General features: G+C 45.2%; 1 protein-coding gene across 1 annotated transcript in view; it reads left to right on the top strand.

The window, feature by feature from the left end:
* Window positions 1-19,884, top strand: part of khdrbs3 (KH domain containing, RNA binding, signal transduction associated 3) — a 98,359-nt gene that overhangs the window by 56,843 nt on the left and 21,632 nt on the right. Inside the window, exons 3-6 of the mRNA XM_012818262.3 lie at window positions 658-774; window positions 6,266-6,412; window positions 8,396-8,535; window positions 9,992-10,178. Of these exons, the coding sequence (XP_012673716.1) occupies window positions 658-774; window positions 6,266-6,412; window positions 8,396-8,535; window positions 9,992-10,178 (591 nt within the window). The remainder of the gene's footprint in view (window positions 1-657; window positions 775-6,265; window positions 6,413-8,395; window positions 8,536-9,991; window positions 10,179-19,884) is intronic.

Here is a 19,884-nt window from a genome sequence, read left to right as displayed (position 1 = left end):
TCTCGTTTCTTATTTATCTCTTCATGCTTTCTTCCAAGATTCCCTCTCATCTGTTCCTCTCTCTCTCCGTCTTCCTCTCTTCGCCTCTGACTTACTGACTCCAGTAGCGCTAGCTTGATTTATTTCTCTCACGAAAGCTCGAGTGGAACTTCAGCGAAGCCTTTGCCGTCCTCAGAGTGAGCCTGGTTTCAGAGTGAAAGTTTTTTCTCGTCTGTCAGCTACCAGCGCTTTGTTTGACAAAGTCTGGTCAAGAGGAGCAGATGATGATTCATGGCACAATAAACAGATAGCACACGTCAAAAAAATACATGGAATTCAATTAGTAGAATACATTGCATTGTTGGTTTATGAGTTTTTGTAGTGTGTCTCCAGGGAAACATGACAGTAACGTGCAAGTACAGAGAAATATGCTGCTGTAGACACTTGATTTAACAAATAACTGTAGACAATGTTTCTCTCGTTAAAAGAGGTAAGGAGATAGGTTGTTGCTAATGGTCTTTTTCATCTGAGGAACACATGCTGGGAGTTCTCATTATGTGGCGGGTTTGACTGAAACGAGCTGATTTGATTTCCCTCATTTCTGTACCTCCATTGTGGCAGTCAATCACTGAAACTAACACTTTCCTTTTCTTCTTCCTCTTCCTCTTCTCATTGCAGTTCAACTTTGTTGGCAAACTCTTGGGCCCACGTGGGAACTCGTTAAAAAGGCTACAGGAAGACACGCTCACAAAGATGTCCATTCTCGGCAAAGGATCTATGAGAGACAAAGAGAAGGTAACACCCAGTCTTGCTGTCTGCCCATTTCTCTGACGTCTTCGTTGTCCTCCCTTCTTCCTTCTTTCTCTCTCTTTTTCTGTCTCTCTCTTTCACTCAGGCCCAGCAAACTCTTCAACCCTCTGGTGTGATGGCTCTGTACATCTCCCTCACATACTCTACATCCATATGCTCACGATACCCATATCCTCATATGCCTCCCACTAGATCTTTCTCCCTCTTACTCTCTCTCTCTCTCTCTCTCTATTTCTCTGACTGGCTCTATATCACCCCCTTCTCGTTCTCTGGGGCATTCAGTTTGGCCGTTGTGCTTGTCAGACAGCAGCACGTGCCCCTCCTCCTCCTCACCCCACCCCCACCCTCCTCAGTGATGGACGCGGGCGTGCGGTCGGCAGGGCGGTTAGAGACGTGATTGTCTCCTCAGTGGGGCTTTGTCAGAGGTGATTTGTCGGCCCGATGATTGTGCCCCTCGCACACTAGTCGCCCCCCGTTTGCCGGAGCGCTTCGCTGTGATCAATGGGGCGCCGATGACAGATTCGGCCGTGGCTGCCGACACGCGCTGGAAGAATCGCCTGTCACCGTCGGGCTGCTGGTGTAAGCAGCCACCCCCCCCCCTAAACATCACTGCAGCCCCAAAGGTGCTGACACCTCGCTCTGAGGGCAGGGGAAGCTCTTACATATGTTTCTATGATAGGGCCAGGCTATGGACACTTAAAAAACATTCACTCACACGAGTCGGAATGTGTTCGAATAAAGGACGAAAGCTCAGTTTTGTAATATGGACATAAAGACAGGCAGCACAGAAAACCAAGCAAGGGGATTAATACTATCCATGAAAACAATACAACGCAGCTACTTCAATATGACTTTGCTCTGGCTTTAAGGATGGTTCAGAGAAAGGGCATTGATCAGACATGTCCTGGCTTATGTCAGGGTCCAGAGAGGCTGGTTAGATGTGATAGAGAGGGTATCATAAGGGCGGAGGTGAAGCTGGCCTCGTGCTACACGGCCAGAGGAGTCAGAAGATGGAAAGCATATCCTGAATTTCCCTAATGGGATTAATACAAAGTTTATGTATCTATCTACATGGAGCAGCATGGAGTGACATGGCCATGTTTAGACCATCACCAAGGCCTTTGCTTGGCCCCACTCTATGAGAATAGACTTACCTAGTCTGTTTAATCAGACAAAATGGCCAATTGCACAGACCTACTTGAATGTCTTCTATTTAGGACAGGTCATCAGGGGTGAAATGGCCAAGACCATCAGAACTGTGTTGAGACCGCAAATGTTGACACCAGTAAGTGGCCAGAGCTGTTAAGAACCAGTTTAACTCACAAGTCTGCCTTTTGCTTACCATGACCTCCTGCAACTGGTCCCCCCCCTGAGATTCTCCATCTCTCTTTTCCTCTCATGTCTCTTCAGGCCCCATTGTGAGAGGGGGGCTCTTCACTTTGCGGCATGCTTCTCCGGGTGGCAGACAATGGCGGAGCGTGTCTGCCAGGGCTATGACTCACGCTCTGCTGTGGCTCGGGCGCACTGAGCTCCTCTCCACTGCGCTGTCAGGCAGAAATAGCTCCATTGTTTTAAATAAACATTCGGCCTGCTCTCTCTCTCTCTCTCTCTCTCTCTCTCCCTCCCACATCCCACTAACGCTAAATGAGACAGCCTCACTCGCTCCTCCCGAGCAACTTTTCATCCAAACAGAGTTAAGGAGTTAAGAGTTAAGCTTTGACGTTGTTTTTTCCCCCCCGTCTCTCTCTTTCTCTCTCTCTCTCTCTCTCTTCTTGTTCTTCTCTCACCACCTCCAGACACAGGTTTCATCCCACCAACCTGCTCCTTTTTGCATGAAAGATATATAATATAACCCTAACATAAGAAAACATCTGGCAGGTCTTGGACATTTTTAGCCAAAGGAGAGGGGCGGGTTTCTACCAGCACCACTCTCCACTCTTGTGCTTGCCTGGGGGCGTCCAGTGTTTTTGTTTTTTCAAAGAGGCTATATTATAGAACAGCTATATTATCCAGTAATTGGATGTGTTTTTATTGACCATCTCGCCCACTGTGCTCACACACACACACACACACACACACACACACACACACACACACACACACACACACACACACACACACACACACACTCGCACGTCCGCCCGTCCGCCTCTGCAGCCTGCTCGGAGGGCGCCTGCCGCGGGGGGAGTTCCGCAAACAAAACCAGCTCGGAGCTCGGGCTGAAATTGGGTTGGCTGAGGTGGCATGGAAAGGGCACTGCCCTTCTCCTGACTGGAGGGTCTTTCCTCTCCATCTCCTTCCTACATTTTTCTTTTACAGTCGGAGGGAGAGGTGGAGTAATTGCACGAAGGGATAATTGGTTCCCTTTGATGTTGCCCTCTTGGAATACTGCAAATGGAGAACGTAATGGGTATGGCTTGCTTGGCATGAGATACAGAGGTGTATAGTGATGTTTTTTTTCTTCTTCTTCCTTTTCTTCACCTCTTGTTGCCAGCCTCTTGTTGGCTGTTGAGAGGGGATGTTCGCGAGGCTGATCCATTGTTGTCGGGCACCTCTCCCCCAGCCTCCCCTGCCGACGGATCTCCTCCCTGCGGCAGGCAGAGCGCTCTTGTCAACTCTTTTGTGATCCTCACATCCAATCCTTTTTTCACACACTCTTTCTCACACACTCTTTCTCATTTTCTCTTTTTCTCTGTCCTCCACTTGCTCTATCAAAGACACACTCATACACAGACAAGTGCAAACGAATAAACCACACTTCAGTCTCTCTTCAATACTCACTCTCTCATACACACGCACACACACACACACAAACTGGCACACACACACGTCTGCACATACGCCTTAGTCTCACCCTGTCTCATCCAAACACGAACACCCTCCCTCCTTCTCTCTCTCTCTCCCTCTCTCTCTCTCTCTCTCTCTTTCTCTCTTTCTCTATCTCTCTTTCTGTCTTTCTCTTGTTTGCACGCATTGTGCCGCCCTTCTTCGAGGAAGAGAATGGAGTTTGATGAGTGGCTGTGTGGAGGGGAGATGGAGCCTCGAGATAGGCAGAGCAGGCGGATAGGCCTAATCCCCAGCGCCACCGGCACAGCCGACTCAAAGCCAAAAGCCAGGATTATCGATGCCTCTTATCGGGGGAGAGACGAGGAGGGGGTTGAACATATAAACAAACACAGGCCTGCACACACACACACACACATGCACACACACTCCCATTTACTCATGCAAGCCCTGCGGGACCACAGGTGCAGGGCTCAATACTTCTTGTGTTCTATTTATAGAAGCACACACACATACTAACAACACACACACACACACACACTCACACACACACACACACACACACACACACGCACTCACATACCCACTCGTAGCACACCTTACCCTATGTTTTACATACTGCTTGTGTTGTACATATAGAATCATGCACACACGCACTTATAACACCCCTAAGCCTACATAAAGGTGCATATAAATCTCCAGGTTACAGACATGTGCATTCTCACATTCACACTAGCGCACACATATACACATTACTCTCTCTCTCTCTCTCTGGCTCTCTCTCTCTCTCTCTCCCTCTCTCTCTCTCTCTTCCCCTGACACACACAAAATTGACATATGCTGCTTCAGTCACATACACAGATCTTCCTCAGACTCCCCTTACCTCCCCCTTGCGTCCTCCTCCTTCACGACTCCATCAGTAAGGGAGAGGCGGTGCACCGGAGGGAGACACGAGAGACCTCTTCCCGTAAGAGGGAGATTTATGGGCAGAATTAGCATCTCGTTAACACACACTGGGACTCTCTTAAAAGGGGGTTATTTATAATGATGTGACATCTGGGGGGGGAGGAGGTGGGGGGGGGGGGGGGGGGGGGGGGTCCTGCTTGCACAAGGCTGTTGTTGCCAGCTGGAATATAGTGGGGCCCACACAACAAACACACACACAAACAGAAGGACATATGGAAGACACACACACATACACACAGTCACATTTGTTTACATACACACACACACACACACACACACACACACACACAGGAAGAAATAGAGATGGTGTGTGTTTGTGTCTGTGTGTGTATATGGTCAATGGTCACTCAGTGCAGGCTTCAACAGTGGCCATAGCGACAGATCACCCATTTGTGGTCCTTTGGAAAGCAACCCATCCGATGTCTCATTTAATTTATAACCCCATGCTGTTCAGTCATTTTAGGATGATATTTATACTCGTAGGTACATATATGCTTATGCGAACCGTCTGTCAGGCTGTGTGTTTACTCACATAGCCCTATGTGTGTTTGTGTGTGTGTGTGTGTTTGTGTGTATGTGTTCATGTTTTATATGTCTTTGTGTGTGTTTGTGATTGTGTGTGTGTGTGTGTGTATGCATGTTTTATATGTCTGTGTGTGTGTGTGTGTGTGTGTGTGTGTGTGTGTGTGTGTGTGTGTGTTGCGATGTTGTAGAGTAATATCACCAGAGGGAGCCTGAGGCAGGCTCATTAGCTGTGCTGAGTGTGTTTAAGAGCTGGTGTGCTGACAGTGATAGAGTTCTGGGGATCTATTTGCTCTTCTATCAGCACTGATTGGAGCTTAATGACTGGCTGTCGTCCACTCTGGTATTGTGACCCTGTTTATGAACGCCATCAAGAACGACATCAAGAAAAAAAAACGCTAGAAACCTGCATCACTGTAAACATGCCATCACTTACATATGATCATAATATGAGTGTCTGGAACAGTTTGTTCCTGTCTGCTTGTGTGTGTACTGATCACTGGTCTAGATCACTGGGAATATTCTGCTTTAAGTACACAGAAAACACACAGAAACATATCCTGAAGACATAAGAAGACCATCTAACCTTTTAAGATGCAATGCCTCTAAGATGCAGTAAACAATGATGTATAATCACTTAAAGGGTTTTTATAAAGTTTTTGTTTTCAAATAATTTTGAAGAAGAAAATGGTTGAAAATCAGGGGAGGATATGTTGTGATATTATACAAAGGGAGTAAATCTACACAAGACCAAGATACTTTGATGTGTTTTTTTTTCCCGAGAAGAAAAATACACTGCCATAGAATTTCTTTATCTTTCTTTATCTTAGGTAGTCATTTTGTAAACTCTCTCCATAAACAAACACGGAGCTTTGTAGCGGGAGACGCACAAACAGAGGCTATTTTTTTTCGGTGTTAAAATGCTTCATAAACTCCCTGTCTTGTCTTATGTTTTGCATAATACAACAGTTGTCTCAACAATGCACGCAAACACACACAAACAATCACACACACACACACACACACACACACACACACACACACACACACACACACACACACACACACACACCACAGTCACAGCCGACTTCTGTGTGTGTACTTTCCAACCTCCTCCGTCAGTCTCCTGTCACTTCCAAATGAGATGATTTAGCGCAGACATCTGTTGCCAGGGCTCGATGCTAACTGTGTTATCCATCTCCAGGAAGAGGAGCTACGGAAGAGCGGAGAGGGCAAATATCAGCACTTAAACGAGGACCTGCACGTGCTGATCGAGGTGTTCGCCCCGCCGGCCGAAGCCTACGCCAGGATGGGCCACGCGCTGGAGGAGATCAAGAAGTTCCTCATTCCGGTACGGGCCCTCCACTCCTCCTTTTGCTTTTGCTTCCTGCTTCCCTCTCTCGTTCTCTTCTCTTTTTTGTCTATTCCTTCCTATTTGTCTATTCCGACTTTCTATCTGTCTCTGTGTGCTCCCTGTACGTGCCACCATTACTTATAGACTTCTACTCTCCTCCTTCAACTCTCTCTTTCTCTTTTCCTCCGCCTTTCTCACTTCCCTTTTTCCTCTTGCTCTCTGATTCCTGTACATGCTGCCCAGCTGTCCATAATATTCTCGCTCTCATTCTCTCTTCCCTGTTCCCCTTTCTCTCTCTTCATCCCTATTCACCCCTTCCATCAGTCTCTCTCCCTCTCTCTCTCTCTCTTCATCCCTATTCACCCCTTCCATCAGTCTCTCTCCCTCTCTCTCTCTTCATCCCTATTCACCCCTTCCATCAGTCTCCGTCCCTCTCTCTCTCTGTCTCTCTCTCTCTCTCTCTCTCTCGCTCTCTCTCTCCCCCTCAAAACAAGGCAGCAGTTTCACTAGGTTATAAAGAAGTCAATGTAATGTGATGCACCGCTGTGTTAGAATGAGATGTCTCTACACCGTGAGGGGTATGAGAGTGCTGAAGTCCCAAAGCTGCCCAGAGTGTCAGAGGAGAGCGGTGGTCAGCGGTGGTCTCTCATGCTGTCTGTGTAAGCATGTAAGACACGGCCCCGCGAGATCCAGGAGTATCCAGGAACATGTTTCAGACTGGTTTTACACGAGACTGGACAGGAGCAACGTTGTGTGTGTGTCTATCTGTCCATGTCAGTGTGTGTGTGTGTTTGAGAGAGTGAGAGAGAGAGAGAAAGAAAAAGAGAGAGCGAGTGTATGTGTGGGTGTGTGTGTGTGTGTGTGTGTGTGTGTGTGTGTGTGTGTGTGTGTGTGTGCCCACATACTTGTGCGCACTGTTTGAAAACAGCCCGGGATTCACAACATGAGTGAGCAGCTCCCAGACCCAAAGCAGCAAGGATGACAGATACAGAGAGAGATGCACAAATAGAGTGTGGGAGAGGTAGAGAAACTGAGAGAGAGAGAGAGAGAGAGAGAGAGAGAGAGAGAGGGCAAGAAACAAAGAGAGACAGAGGGAGTGGAGAGAGGAAGATGCAGTAAGGGAGTTGAATCACGCATGCACGACACATATACAATTGGAGAGAAGGATACAGAGAAAATGATAAAGAGAGAAAGACAGAGAAAGGGAAACAGTTTATTTACTCCTCAGCCCATCTATAATGCATGCCACTCCGCCACCTCTTCCTCTCCTCCTCCTCCTCCTCCTCCTCCGAGGATTCATTTGCAGTCATTAATCACAGCCCGTGACTCCATCCGTAAATATGTGTATCGATACGCAGGAGACACATCAGGATCAGCCCCCTTCCCGGCCTGATCATCAGTAGCTGATTTCCATATTAATTGCTGCCGTTCCATTCGGGGGAGAGAGAGTGTGTGTGGAGATAAAGGCAGCCAGGGCGCTTGGCCTTATCTGATGGGGGGGCGGGGGTCTTGGATGCTCTCTCTCTCTCGCTCTCCCTGTCTGAGGGGGCTCGAGGCCAGCCCCTTACTGTACACTACATTAATTAGATATTCCCTGGGCTGTAACCCGCAAGATAAAGGACGTGGTTTAATGTGCTGTAATTGAAAGGGTTCGTACAGGGCTGTGTGTGTGTGTGTGTGTGTGTGTGTGTGTGTGTGTGTGTGTGTGTGTGTGTGTGTGTGTGTCCGCGTGTGTGTATCTCTCTCTCTCCCTCTGTGTGTGTGTGTGTGTAGGCATTTGAGAAGGGGTGTGCATGCCTGTCTGTGCCTACGTGCATGTGCACAAGTGGTTGGGTGTGAGGGTTTGTTTTGATGTGTGTGAGGTGTGTACGTGAATGTGCTCACAAGTGTGTGTGTGTGTGTGTGTGTGCGTGTGTGTGTGTGTATTTGCAGATCTCATTTCCTTTTCTAAATATGTGTGTGTGTGTGTGTGTGTGACAGGATTACAATGATGAGATTAGACAGGCCCAGCTGCAAGAGCTCACGTACCTGAATGGTGGTTCAGAGGATGCCAAGGTGCCAGCAGTGAGAGGCAAGCCGTCAACGCGGGTACGAGGGACACCTGCTCCTGGACCTCCCAGGTATTGTGTGTGTGCGTGTGTGTTGTCTGTCTTTTTCTTGTGTGTGTGTGTGTGTGTGTGTGTGTGTGTGTGTGTGTGTGTGTGTGTGTGTGTGTGTGTGTGTTTGTTTGTTTTTATGTGTTAGCATTTATAATCTCTGTGTTCAACAAGAATGATCAAAGGCTTCCATTTCATTTGTGTACATTGTGCCATTAATCTCAATGCCTATCATGGCTGGACCATATAAGAGGATTTGATTCCTTTTATCATAGAAGGCTTTCATATTTAATCCCTATAGTGTTGAGCTTGTCAAAGCAAAATCAGAAGTAAAAAATAACAGCAGGCCTTCATCAATTAAAAAGAGATTGCACAGGGTGACATTGGTGTGTTCATTATGGTTTATTTGCGTTTTCATACATTCTTCATCTTGCCAGAGCTTTTAAATGTGTGTGTGGGTGTGTGTGTGTATGCCTGTCTATATAGACTGTATTTATAGACTGTGTTTTTGCATATGTGCATATGTGTATATGTATTAACCTGTCTGTGCATTTGTGTGGGTGTATGTCTGCCTTTGTGTATGTGCGCTCATGCAATTGCCTTCCTCCTTCCCACTGTGTGTGAGTGTGTGTGTGTATGTGTGTGTGTGTGCGTGTGGGTGTATGTGTGTGTGTGCGTGCTGAGATCTGAGCGCCTCGCTCCATGTCTGCGTGTTTGTTTGTGCCTAAGTGATGGACTGTCTCCTTGTGAAAGGAGAAACTGCTAAAAGTGGTGCTGTTTACTCTTTGTGCGCATGAAAGCAAACACGCGTCTCAGCAGATCGGGACGATAAACAGGGTCACAGTCAGGGATGTTTATATGGCTCTGAGACAGGATTTAATTGGATCTGTTTTTGAATTAGACTGTAATTAGCATTTACCGTGGGTAATTTGTGCGCAATAAGAAAGCAGTCCCCCTCCACCACCACCACCACCACCAAACCCCCCCCACCCACCCACCCTGGGGTACATGTAAGCCATCAGTATATATTTGCACTCATAATTATGTCACTGCATTGCTGCCCAAAATTTCACATCTGCAAGTGGTGTGTGTTAATGGAAAGGTTTTCATTTGAAGAGCCTGTATGTGTAGCTAGAGGGATTGATCATTAATATTCGGTTATGTTGAACACATGCAGTGTAACCATGAACCGAAAAGAACTAAAGAATCCTGGGTTTTTAGCCCAATGTCACCTTAAAGCTAAACCCAAACCAATGACACGCCGTGGAATCAGATTGGTGGTGTACTACAATATACTGCAAACAGTTGCATCACCTCCACATTAAACTCCATGACCCAGATAAAAAAAGTGTAGCTAAGCTGCTGTTGCCTGAATGCTTTGGGCGATGCATTTGGGAGCCAGCGGCTCTCTCGGCTTTACTGTGGGGATCCGACTTCACGTGTGTGTCTGTGTGTGTGTGTGTGTGTGTTTTTATTCCAGGACTCGAGGTGGAGTGCCCCCCCCACAGGCGGCAATGCCCCGTGGCGTAGCTCCCAGAGGCGCCCCTCCAAGCCGAGTGCCATCCAGCAGAGGAAGAGGGGGGCCAGCGCAGCGGGCACGAGGGGCACCCCCGCCCGCCGGCTACAGACCCCCACCGCCCATAGTGCAAGACACGTACGGGGAGTATGTAAGTAGCCAAGCATGACATGTGCACGTGCACTAATACATACGGTACATACACACACATGCACACTGCATAGGTAAGCAAACTTAAAGTCCTCAATTTCATAACATGCTGTTTCAATTTAAATGTGTTATTTAATGTCATAATACTGTTGTACTGTTGTATATTTGTAAATTCCACTAAAGCCTCTATGGCTCTTTGATTTTGAATGTTATTCGTGTTGGCCCTTACACAGAGTCATCCCTGATGGTCACAAAGCTCACTGGTTGCCACGTTCATTACGCATTTAGGGTTTGCTGAGGGTTAGAGGCCAATCTTTGTGGAAGTGGCTAAGGTTACATGTGAGCCACACCTGGAGAAAGTAATGACAGCGCAGTGCAGCAGGTGTGAAAGGGGGCCAGCCAGCACCCACACCTGAGCAGAAGAAAGGTGTTGGGAGGTTGGGGAGCGAGGAGAGGGGTAGCAGCGGCATCATCTGGGGTGCGTGATTCATTTCTCTGACTCTTGTGGCAAACTCGCAGCTGGAGGAATGGGGTGTTCTACATACCAGCAGCCGTCACAGTATCTGGCATGGGAGTCCTCATGGTCTCAAGCTTTAACAAATGAGTTCACTCTTTCTACTTTCCCATTCTTCCCATCTCTCTCTCCATCTATCTATTTCTGTCTCTTTCTCTTTGACTCACACTCTCTACCGCCCCCCCCCCCCTTTCTAGCTAGAATTTTTTTTTTTAAATCTAGTGTGGGGCCAGTTTAAAAACCACTTGCCTTTCCTTCTGTCCCATTTTTCATCTGTCGGATGTGGGTTTGTCCCATTGCGCACGTTCAGACCTGTCCTCAGAGTCAGTGTCAGCGCTGATGAGAGGGAGAGAGCGGCCCGGTGTGTTTGCAGTCTGTTTTGGGGGGGGGGGGGTCAGAGTGGCTCTGTGCTGTGGTGACTCAGAGGGGTCTTATCTGTGTGTGCTTTTCCTGATTGAGTGCAGTCTTCAGAGAAAGCTTATCAGTTCCCGATGTCCAGACTGCTCTCGAAAGCCGGCGAAATAAACTCACCTGGAGCTTAGACACAAACACAAAAGCTAACATTGGTGTGTGTGCACACACATACACTCGCACACACATTCACAGACATACACACATAACCTCACACACACAGATGTCCACGTATGCACCCTTATAAAAACACACACAACCACACAACCGTATACACACATCCGTGTCTACACACACACACACACACACACGCATAAACACACTTAAAAACCTTTACTGCCACACACCACTGACAACACACCAGCCACGTCCAGTTTTCCAGTCTAAGTCTCTGTTTAGCTCTTTGCAAATATTCAATTTTTCATATTTCATTTTGTTGTAATAGCTTTTCCCTTCTCATCTCCCTAATATCACAGACTACAAAAGCGCTATTTTTATCCCCTGTCTGCCTGCCTGACAGCTTCTCTGCTGTAATTAGCTAACATTCAGACAGAGGTGAGAGCTTTAATGTGCTAGTTTACAGTTTGTTCTCAATCGCTTCCACACTGTAACTGGGCCTATTAACTAAACATTCCAAACCATGACTTCATCTATCAAAAGACAGATCCATTTCCCAGAACTATAAACACTATTCCGATGTTTTCACACATGATTCAGATTGGTTGAACTTTTTGTGCAAAACACAAACACTAAACACAAATCCCTTCACATACCTCTGGCTGCATCATGTGTTCATTCAGTAAGCACTGGCATTCAATATCATTATATGCATTTGGTCAAGAAATGTGTCTTGGCAATCAAGAGAAACTGTAAGACAAAAGCAACAAACAAGACTGTTCTGCCTCAGTCTGTATATTATAACAGTTCCAAGCCTAATCAGCATAGCCAGTATGTCCTCAATTAGCAGATGAAGGGAATGAATCATTCATTAATAACTGCAGGTGAATCTGAGGAAAGCCTACATGACCATAGCAACCAAACAGTTCAGATATGAGGGGTAGTCAGATGACTAAGTTGCAATGGAGGACAAACAAAAGCGGTGTGAATAAGGTTTTTGTAGGTTGTTTTAGTTACTTCATGTTTTCGTTTATATTGTAAGTGTATGGCAATTGGTAAGGTGTGGAAAAGTCTCCTAAAGTATAGTAACTTATGGCAAAATATCATATCATGCAAATGTAATGCAACATGTTCATGGGCCCGTCACTTCCCAGAATACTTCTACAATATATTATCTGCTTTGCATCAGGATTTCTAGTGTAATGGTTATAGATTAGTTGGCTAATAATTGATTGAGCCAGGAGACTGTATGTTTTAATGAATGCTAAATAACTTACACCCACAGCAGATACAGTCATGGGTTTCTCTTTCTCTCTTTGTGTGTGTGTGTGCATGTGTACATGCTCTTCTCTATGTGTGTCTGTGTGTGTGTGTGTGTGTGTGTGTGTGGGGGGGGGGGGGGGGGGGTTTCTATAGAAGCTCTGTCAGATTGTTGAGATCTGTTTGAAATAGGTCATAGCTGTAACAAAAATACTTCATTATATTTAGGCAACTGGATATTAGAGAGAAATATAGAGGGTAACCACTCATGTGCTCTGTTACTGTGTGTAATTTACAGACACACAACAGTGTTAGCAGTGATAGCGGTGATGCTGCTAATGCTCAAGGACATACCAGGACTCTGTGTTTGTATATGTTGGCTCCACACGTCCTCTTCTACTGACTCCTTACGAGATTGGGATGTATTTTCAGGTTTACTAGAATAATGAGTTATATCAGGACCATAGACAGTGAGATTTGCATTCTTTTGATATTGGTGATTTTGTTTCATAATGAGCCAAAGATGACCATGGCTGCACTCGGACACGTTGTTGATTATTGCAGAATTGGATGTATGTGTCATAGACCAGACAATTAAGGACGAAAGGACGATGTTCACTGTTCCTTGCATAATATTCTACTTTAGTGTATGGCTCATCAGAATGTTGCAAAAAGTTCCATTGATTTGAATGGGCCACCCAATGTTCGGAGGTATGAGATTTCTTTATATTTACCGCTGCAAAAAAATGAATGAACTGGCAGTCTTTCATATCGTTCTGCAAGTAGTCTGTTCACTTAACGTAATGGAAATCCATTGTAACTTGATGACAGCAAGTAATGGGTTGCTATGCAACACCTGAAACTTTCAAGTTCTATTTGCGTGAAGAACTATTTTCCTTAGCGGAAGTCAGGAAATTGCAACAAAATAATTAAAAAGAGGTATTTTGGAGGAATGTTCTCTATCATTTTGGCAAGTAACCTTATAATAAACGGGATAATGTATAGTCCGCTGGCCAGTATCGGAAAATAAGGAAGAAACTCTGCTGCTCGTCGGGGTCCTCTTAGTCCTGTCGAGATGTATTTTCCGATACTGACCAGTGGACTATACATTATCCCTTACTTATTTTATTCCTCCTTATCTAAATATTTCATCTTGAATAAGTAGGCTATATTACATTTCACAGCAGTCCCAAAGGAAATGATCTCTGGCTTATTGGTTTGTTCCTCTGCTGTCTGGACAATAGTCTGAGGGATCAAACGTGCGCTTTAGAAACCAATTATCCCTTGTGTGTGAGAGTGGCAGCAGGGCTGCCTCTGTAAGGAGGGTTTATGAACATGAAAGCCTCTGCACTCTCACTCTCTTTTGGGGGTTCTGCTATCAGTAGCGACTGCTTTGTGGTACTGCATGGAGTGTGTGTGTGTGTGTGTGTGTGTGTGTGTGTATGTGTGTGTGTGTGTGTGTGCGTGCGTGCGTGCGTGCGTGTGTGTGTGTGTGTGTGTGTGTGTGTGTGTGTGTGTGTGTGTGCTTGTATTATATGCAGGAGCTTTTGTTTGCTCATATATAAACGTGTGTCTGTGTGCTGTAAATGGGTAAGTGTGTATGTATGTGTAAATGTTGTGTGTGTTTATGTGTGTAAGTGTGTTTTGTGTGTGTGTGTGTGTGTGTGTGTGTGTGTGAAATGTGAGTTAATGTGTGTGAAGTCCGAATGCACGTGTGTGTGTGTGTCTGTGTGTGTACGCGCGCGTGTGTGTGTGTGTGTGTGTGTGTGTGTGTGTGTGTGTGTTTGTGTATGCGTGTGTGTGTATGTATGTATGTGTGTATGTGTGTGCGTGTGTGTGTGCGTGTGTGTGTGTGTGTGTGTGTGTGTGTGTGTGTGTGTGTGTGTGTGTGTGTGTGTGTGTGTGTGTGTGTGCTTGTATTATATGCAGGAGCTTTTGTTTGCTCATATATAAACGTGTGTCTGTGTGCTGTAAATGGGTAAGTGTGTATGTATGTGTAAATGTTGTGTGTGTTTATGTGTGTAAGTGTGTTTTGTGTGTGTGTGTGTGTGTGTGTGTGAAATGTGAGTTAATGTGTGTGAAGTCCGAATGCACGTGTGTGTGTGTGTGTCTGTGTGTGTACGCGCGTGTGTGTGTGTGTGTACGCGCGTGTGTGTGTGTGTGTGTGTGTGTGTGTGTGTGTGTGTGTGTGTGTGTGTGTGTGTGTTTGTGTATGCGTGTGTGTGTATGTATGTATGTGTGTATGTGTGTGCGTGTGCGTGTGTGTGTGTGTGTGTGTGTGTGTGTGTGTGTGTGTGTGTGTGTGTGTGTGTGTGTGCGCGTGTGTGTGTGTGGAATGTGAGTGTGTGTGTGTGTGTGTGTGTGTGTGTTTGTACTCATTCAGACAGCCAGTGGCAGACCCTCTGTGTGTCTGTGGCCTCACAGGGCATCTCTTATCTCCCTACAACATGCCTCTCAGACGTACCCCCGGATACTAATGAAAACACTCACTTAGGAGCTGTCAGCTCAACGCACACACGCACACACACACACACACACACACACACACACACACACACACACACACACACACACACACACACACACACACACACACACACACACACACACACACACTCCTCTCTCTCAGTCTCTCTTTTTGTCTCTTGCTCTCTCTCCTCTCTCGTTTTTGTGTTTTCAGTTGTGCTCTGCTCACTTTCACTCGCACATTTTCTTCTTTCTCAGCGCCACTCTCTCATTACTCCCCTCCCCTCTCTTTCCTTGTCTCTCTCTCTCTCTCTCTCATTCACAGATTTCAGCCTTTCTCTCTGTCGCAATGCTATTGCTTTTGCTTGATCTTCCTCAGTCTCTTCGCATTATCGTTCATTTTGTTCATTCATCCCCTCTATCAGCTTTGTCCTCTTTCTCTCTCCCTCCCCTCTCTCTTTCTCTCTCTCCCTCCCCCTCTCTCTCTTCCTTTCTCTCTGTTGGATCCTCTCCCTCTATCTCTCTCCCGCAAACTTTCTCCTCGTCCTCGCCTCTCGTGCTAATCCGCACTTGGGAGCGGTGCTCAGTATCCTAAGCCTCCTGTACGCCGTGCTCTTAGTCTATCTGTAAACATGCTACAGTGCAAACGCCCTAAATCCTCATCTAACCTCGAGTGAAGCAGGGCTGCCTCGCTCCCTCCAAGCGCAGTCTCTCACTTCACATTTCCCAGCATTATGGAGAAGGGGCTGCCTCTGTCTTGGTGTTCAGACTAGTACAGGTCCAAAGAGGTGGGTGGGCTAAACGGAAGGCCCTGACCATATTATATATAAAGTATAAAGTAGGCTAGTAACTCATTACTTAAAGGCTACTATACTGTTAGAGCACTGCCATACTTAATTTGACCAGTAGTTGGTTGTTTCAGGTTCTCGTTCAACCAAAATGGGCTATATGAGTGTATATCTTCGTACTGTAGTGCTGGAGGGTTGGGGTGGGGCGTCTATCATTAAAAAAGCAAGCAAATTCATTACATTTCTCTGTGGAAAGGAGTTCTGGGGCTCATGAGAGACTGTTACATTTATAGTTTAGTTCCTATATTATAATGTATCTTGTTACATTGTTATTACACATGTAATAACTATGTAATAAAGAGTAACATATGATGACTACGAATGATCCTTGGCACACTGGTTCCCACTGATACTAACATACTAGGCTTACTGTTTGAATTAGGGTCAGGATACATGTACATATAGAGCACTTTGATTAATTGTCTTTTTCTCCTCAATTGTGTTATTACAATGTAACAAAGTCACTAACACATGTTACCCAATGACATGGCCAATGCTGTAGCCATTAATGATTTAAAGTATTGGGCTGCAGTTATAGCAGACAGTCAGCAGCACAGTAGATGGAAATGAGAAAAGCATCAAAACAAAGGAACCACAGCAGCAGCCTGTCTCTAGCAGCGCCGTGTCCCACCTCTCCCTGCTGGCTCTCGCTGTAGGCCTGGCTGATGAGTGAGTGGCCATTACAGGGCTTTGTGAAAGCCCTTAGTGTACCTCTTCGCCCAGGCCTCCCGCTCTGAATGCCAAATGACAGAATGGGGAGAATGGGGAACAATGGCTGCAAGAGCAAGGGAAAGGAACTATCGTCACTGGCCGGGATCCTGTTGAAAGGCGACCTGGGCGATCGCTTGCTAGGTCGTCTTATTCCTTCTTTCTTTCCTTCTGTCTTTCTTCCTTGTTTTTTTTTCTTTCTTCCTTCCTTCCTTTCTTTCTTTCTAGGCATATGTCTCTCAATTTCTCCTTTTCTCTCTTTCTGACTTGGTTTTTCTGTCTTTCTGTTTTCCCTATATTTTGTATCTCCCTTTCTCTCTTTCTGTCTCCCTTTGTTCACCTCCTTCACGCTCTCTCCTACCTCCAACACACAGCCACAGCGCCACTGTGAAACTGATCTGGCCACACTGATCTGTCCCCGTGTCTGGTCACAGCCATGCCCCATTCAATTTAGCAAAACACATCTCTCACAGTAGTTCCACTCATATGCACTAGGTGATGGTGGTGTGTGCACGCATGATGAAATGATCATAGAAGATGATTATCCAATCGAATCATGTGAAATGGAGCTCCAGGGACTAGGACTGGAGTGGTTCTTGATTGGCTGTAATGTGGATGTCGAAATGAAATGTGTCGAAAGGCTTTCTTTTTTTTTTGACAAGCCCTTTTCCAACATCCCGTTTTAAGTCTTTCAACGACTAATTTGGCTTTTATGTTCATTAGCATAGGCATACGTCCCTTGTGATGTTGAGCTAAATAAGAGTGAGAGTGAATAGCTAAAAAAAGATCCAAGAAATCAGAGCTTAAGTAGTGCTACTATTAAATATATAATGTAATCAAATTTTATTATTCAATTTTTTAATGGTGCTTTTGTCATATTAATGGCTTAAAGTATTTATTGTTTTATATAATTGTTGCTGTGGCAATAGTCGGTGACTGTGGCTTTAAAGATGTGATGTTTGAGAAAGAGACTCTCTCAACCATGACACAGATTCATCTTATTCCAACTGCTTGATGTCATAACTGACACCTAGCTGATCAAAAAATGCTTTTAGATTTGTCATCTTAACACTCTTCACAGACACCTTGGAAATGAGTTGCCATACTTCAAGGAAACATTCAGGGGTTTTATTCCACACCACACTCACACACGCACACACACACAGACACACACACCACCACCACCACCACCACCTCTTTGGATATAATCCCTCCCTTGCTTTTCATATGCAGGTAGACTAATGTATTTGATAAGTGTGCCTGGCTATGCATACATGATCAAGCTAGGTAACACAGTTCTACTCTTTATCATTTCATTTCCATTTCTTATTTAGATATGAACAGATAGGGTTTTTATGCCTGCTATAGTTTTACAACAGAATGAACTTAAAGGTGAAAAAACATTTTTTTGCAGTAGAAACGAACTCTTCAGAAGTGATTAAAAAAAACAGTAATCTTAAATATGTATTAACTCTTTGGCTCTCTGAAGATGCCTGTAGTGTGATTTTTACTTAAAATTCCTGAGAGATGAAATTAGTGCGAGGCTCTGAAATGAGGGAATTCAGTGCAAAACCGGAAAGTAGTGCACTTCTGCCCTTCCCAAAGTCCAATTCAACTTCAGTGTGTGTGTGTGTGTGTGTGTGTGTGTGTGTGTGTGTGTGTGTGTGTGTGTGTGTGTGTGTGTGTGTGTGTGTGTGTGTGTGTGCGCGCGTGCGTGCGGGTATCAGTTTCACACTGTAGTACATGCTTGAGGTTTTGAAGTGCCTCTTGTTAGATAACAGTGATGGCGGTGTAGTACAAATACTCTTCTCTATCCAGTGTTGCCTTGTGCTTGTACCCATTTGCAGACTCCCCAGTAAATCAAGCAAAGCTTTTCATGTCAGTTTAAAAGTGACTCTGCTCCTCTTTTGATAATTTTTTAATGTTAATCTCGATGCTATACTTCTGCTGATGATGATTATCTTTGAACTTCTCTTGTAAACAAGGCAAACTTTTAAAAGTTTCTATTTACCAAACCAAAATTTGGGTTCCTCGTTACATTTCTCAGTTGTTTGTTTGTCCGAACATGCCCGATACCCCAGAAGGATTAAAGATTAAAAGACCGAAATTTCAAATGATGTTATTTTCCACTGATCGGGCATTAAACCCCCTAATAATGGGGTTGTGTGGACGTGAAGCCTCGCTTCATTCGTTTATTTTTGGACACTCATTTATTTATTTTTTCGCCTGTCGCTAAGTCTCAAAGCCACAGCTTTGGCATGTGCACAAATGGAGGGCAGTCGGAATTAACGCTGGGGAAACGTGTCGAGGATCAGAGGTGCCATGAGGGCTTGCTGCCTTTTTTCATGTGGAACACAAGTCCCATTTACGCCAAATTAGGATGCGCTGCTCCGGTACTCTTTGATGTCTGACTTAGTCAGGGATAGATTAGGGTGGCGGAGAGCAAAAGAGAAGAGAGGAAAAGAGTGGAGAGAAGAGAAGAGAAGAGAGGGTGGCAAAATGAGAGGAGAGCAAAGAGAAGGTACCAGGGAAGAGAGAAAAGATGCAGAGTGGAGAGGAGATAAATAATGGACAATGACAAGTAAAGGGTGAAGAGCAGTATTAGAGTATATTTAGTTTCTCTGATAACATGCTCTCATTGACATCTAAGTGTTATTTTGTGTATTTTGCCTGATCTAATAGTTTATTTATGATAATATAATATTTTCCTTGACTTATTTATGGTGGATGCATTTCACCTTTGACTGTCCTTGCAATTGAGTGATTGACACCGGCCAGAGCAAATAGCCAGGATTAATGAATGAACGCACAATGCATGTGGACACACAATAGATCTAATCCACATCAGAGGTCAAAACATTCCGGAACCCTTCTCTTTCCCCATTTTCCCCATTTTCACCATTGTGCTGTGGAGTTTAAAGTAGTCAGTATTCTCAGAAACACAGACAGAACTCTTCACTTGGTTTCACTTTTTTCCAGCTGTGAGCATAAATTACATTTCATTTAACTTATCATCGTTATTAACAGTTCATACACCATTGTACTATATATCTTAAAACAATCAGTAGCACTGACTGTCTGTGAGGAAACAGTACTTCACAGTTTGAAAGTGCTCACTCTGTAAGATAATACTCTGGAATTTACACTCGATAGGAGTGTGTTGCTGCTTCAGAAAGAGCTGTTGCTTTTTTAGTACAGCACTCCCTCAGCTCTCGCTCTCACTCTCGCTCTCTCTGTCTCTCTCTCTCTCTCTCTCTCTCTCTCTCTTTCTTTCTCTCTCTCTCTCTCTCTCTGTTCTTGTGTGTTCTTGCATGACACACTTCTCTAATCTACTGCGAGGCTGCACTCCTTTTCCCTCGGAATGGGCTTTTAATATATGATGA

This window comes from Clupea harengus, chromosome 19 (assembly GCF_900700415.2).
Source record: "Clupea harengus chromosome 19, Ch_v2.0.2, whole genome shotgun sequence".
Taxonomy (NCBI): Eukaryota; Metazoa; Chordata; class Actinopteri; order Clupeiformes; family Clupeidae; genus Clupea; species Clupea harengus.
The sequence above is the reverse complement of the archived record's forward strand: the minus strand, read 5'-3'. Positions and strand labels throughout refer to the sequence as shown.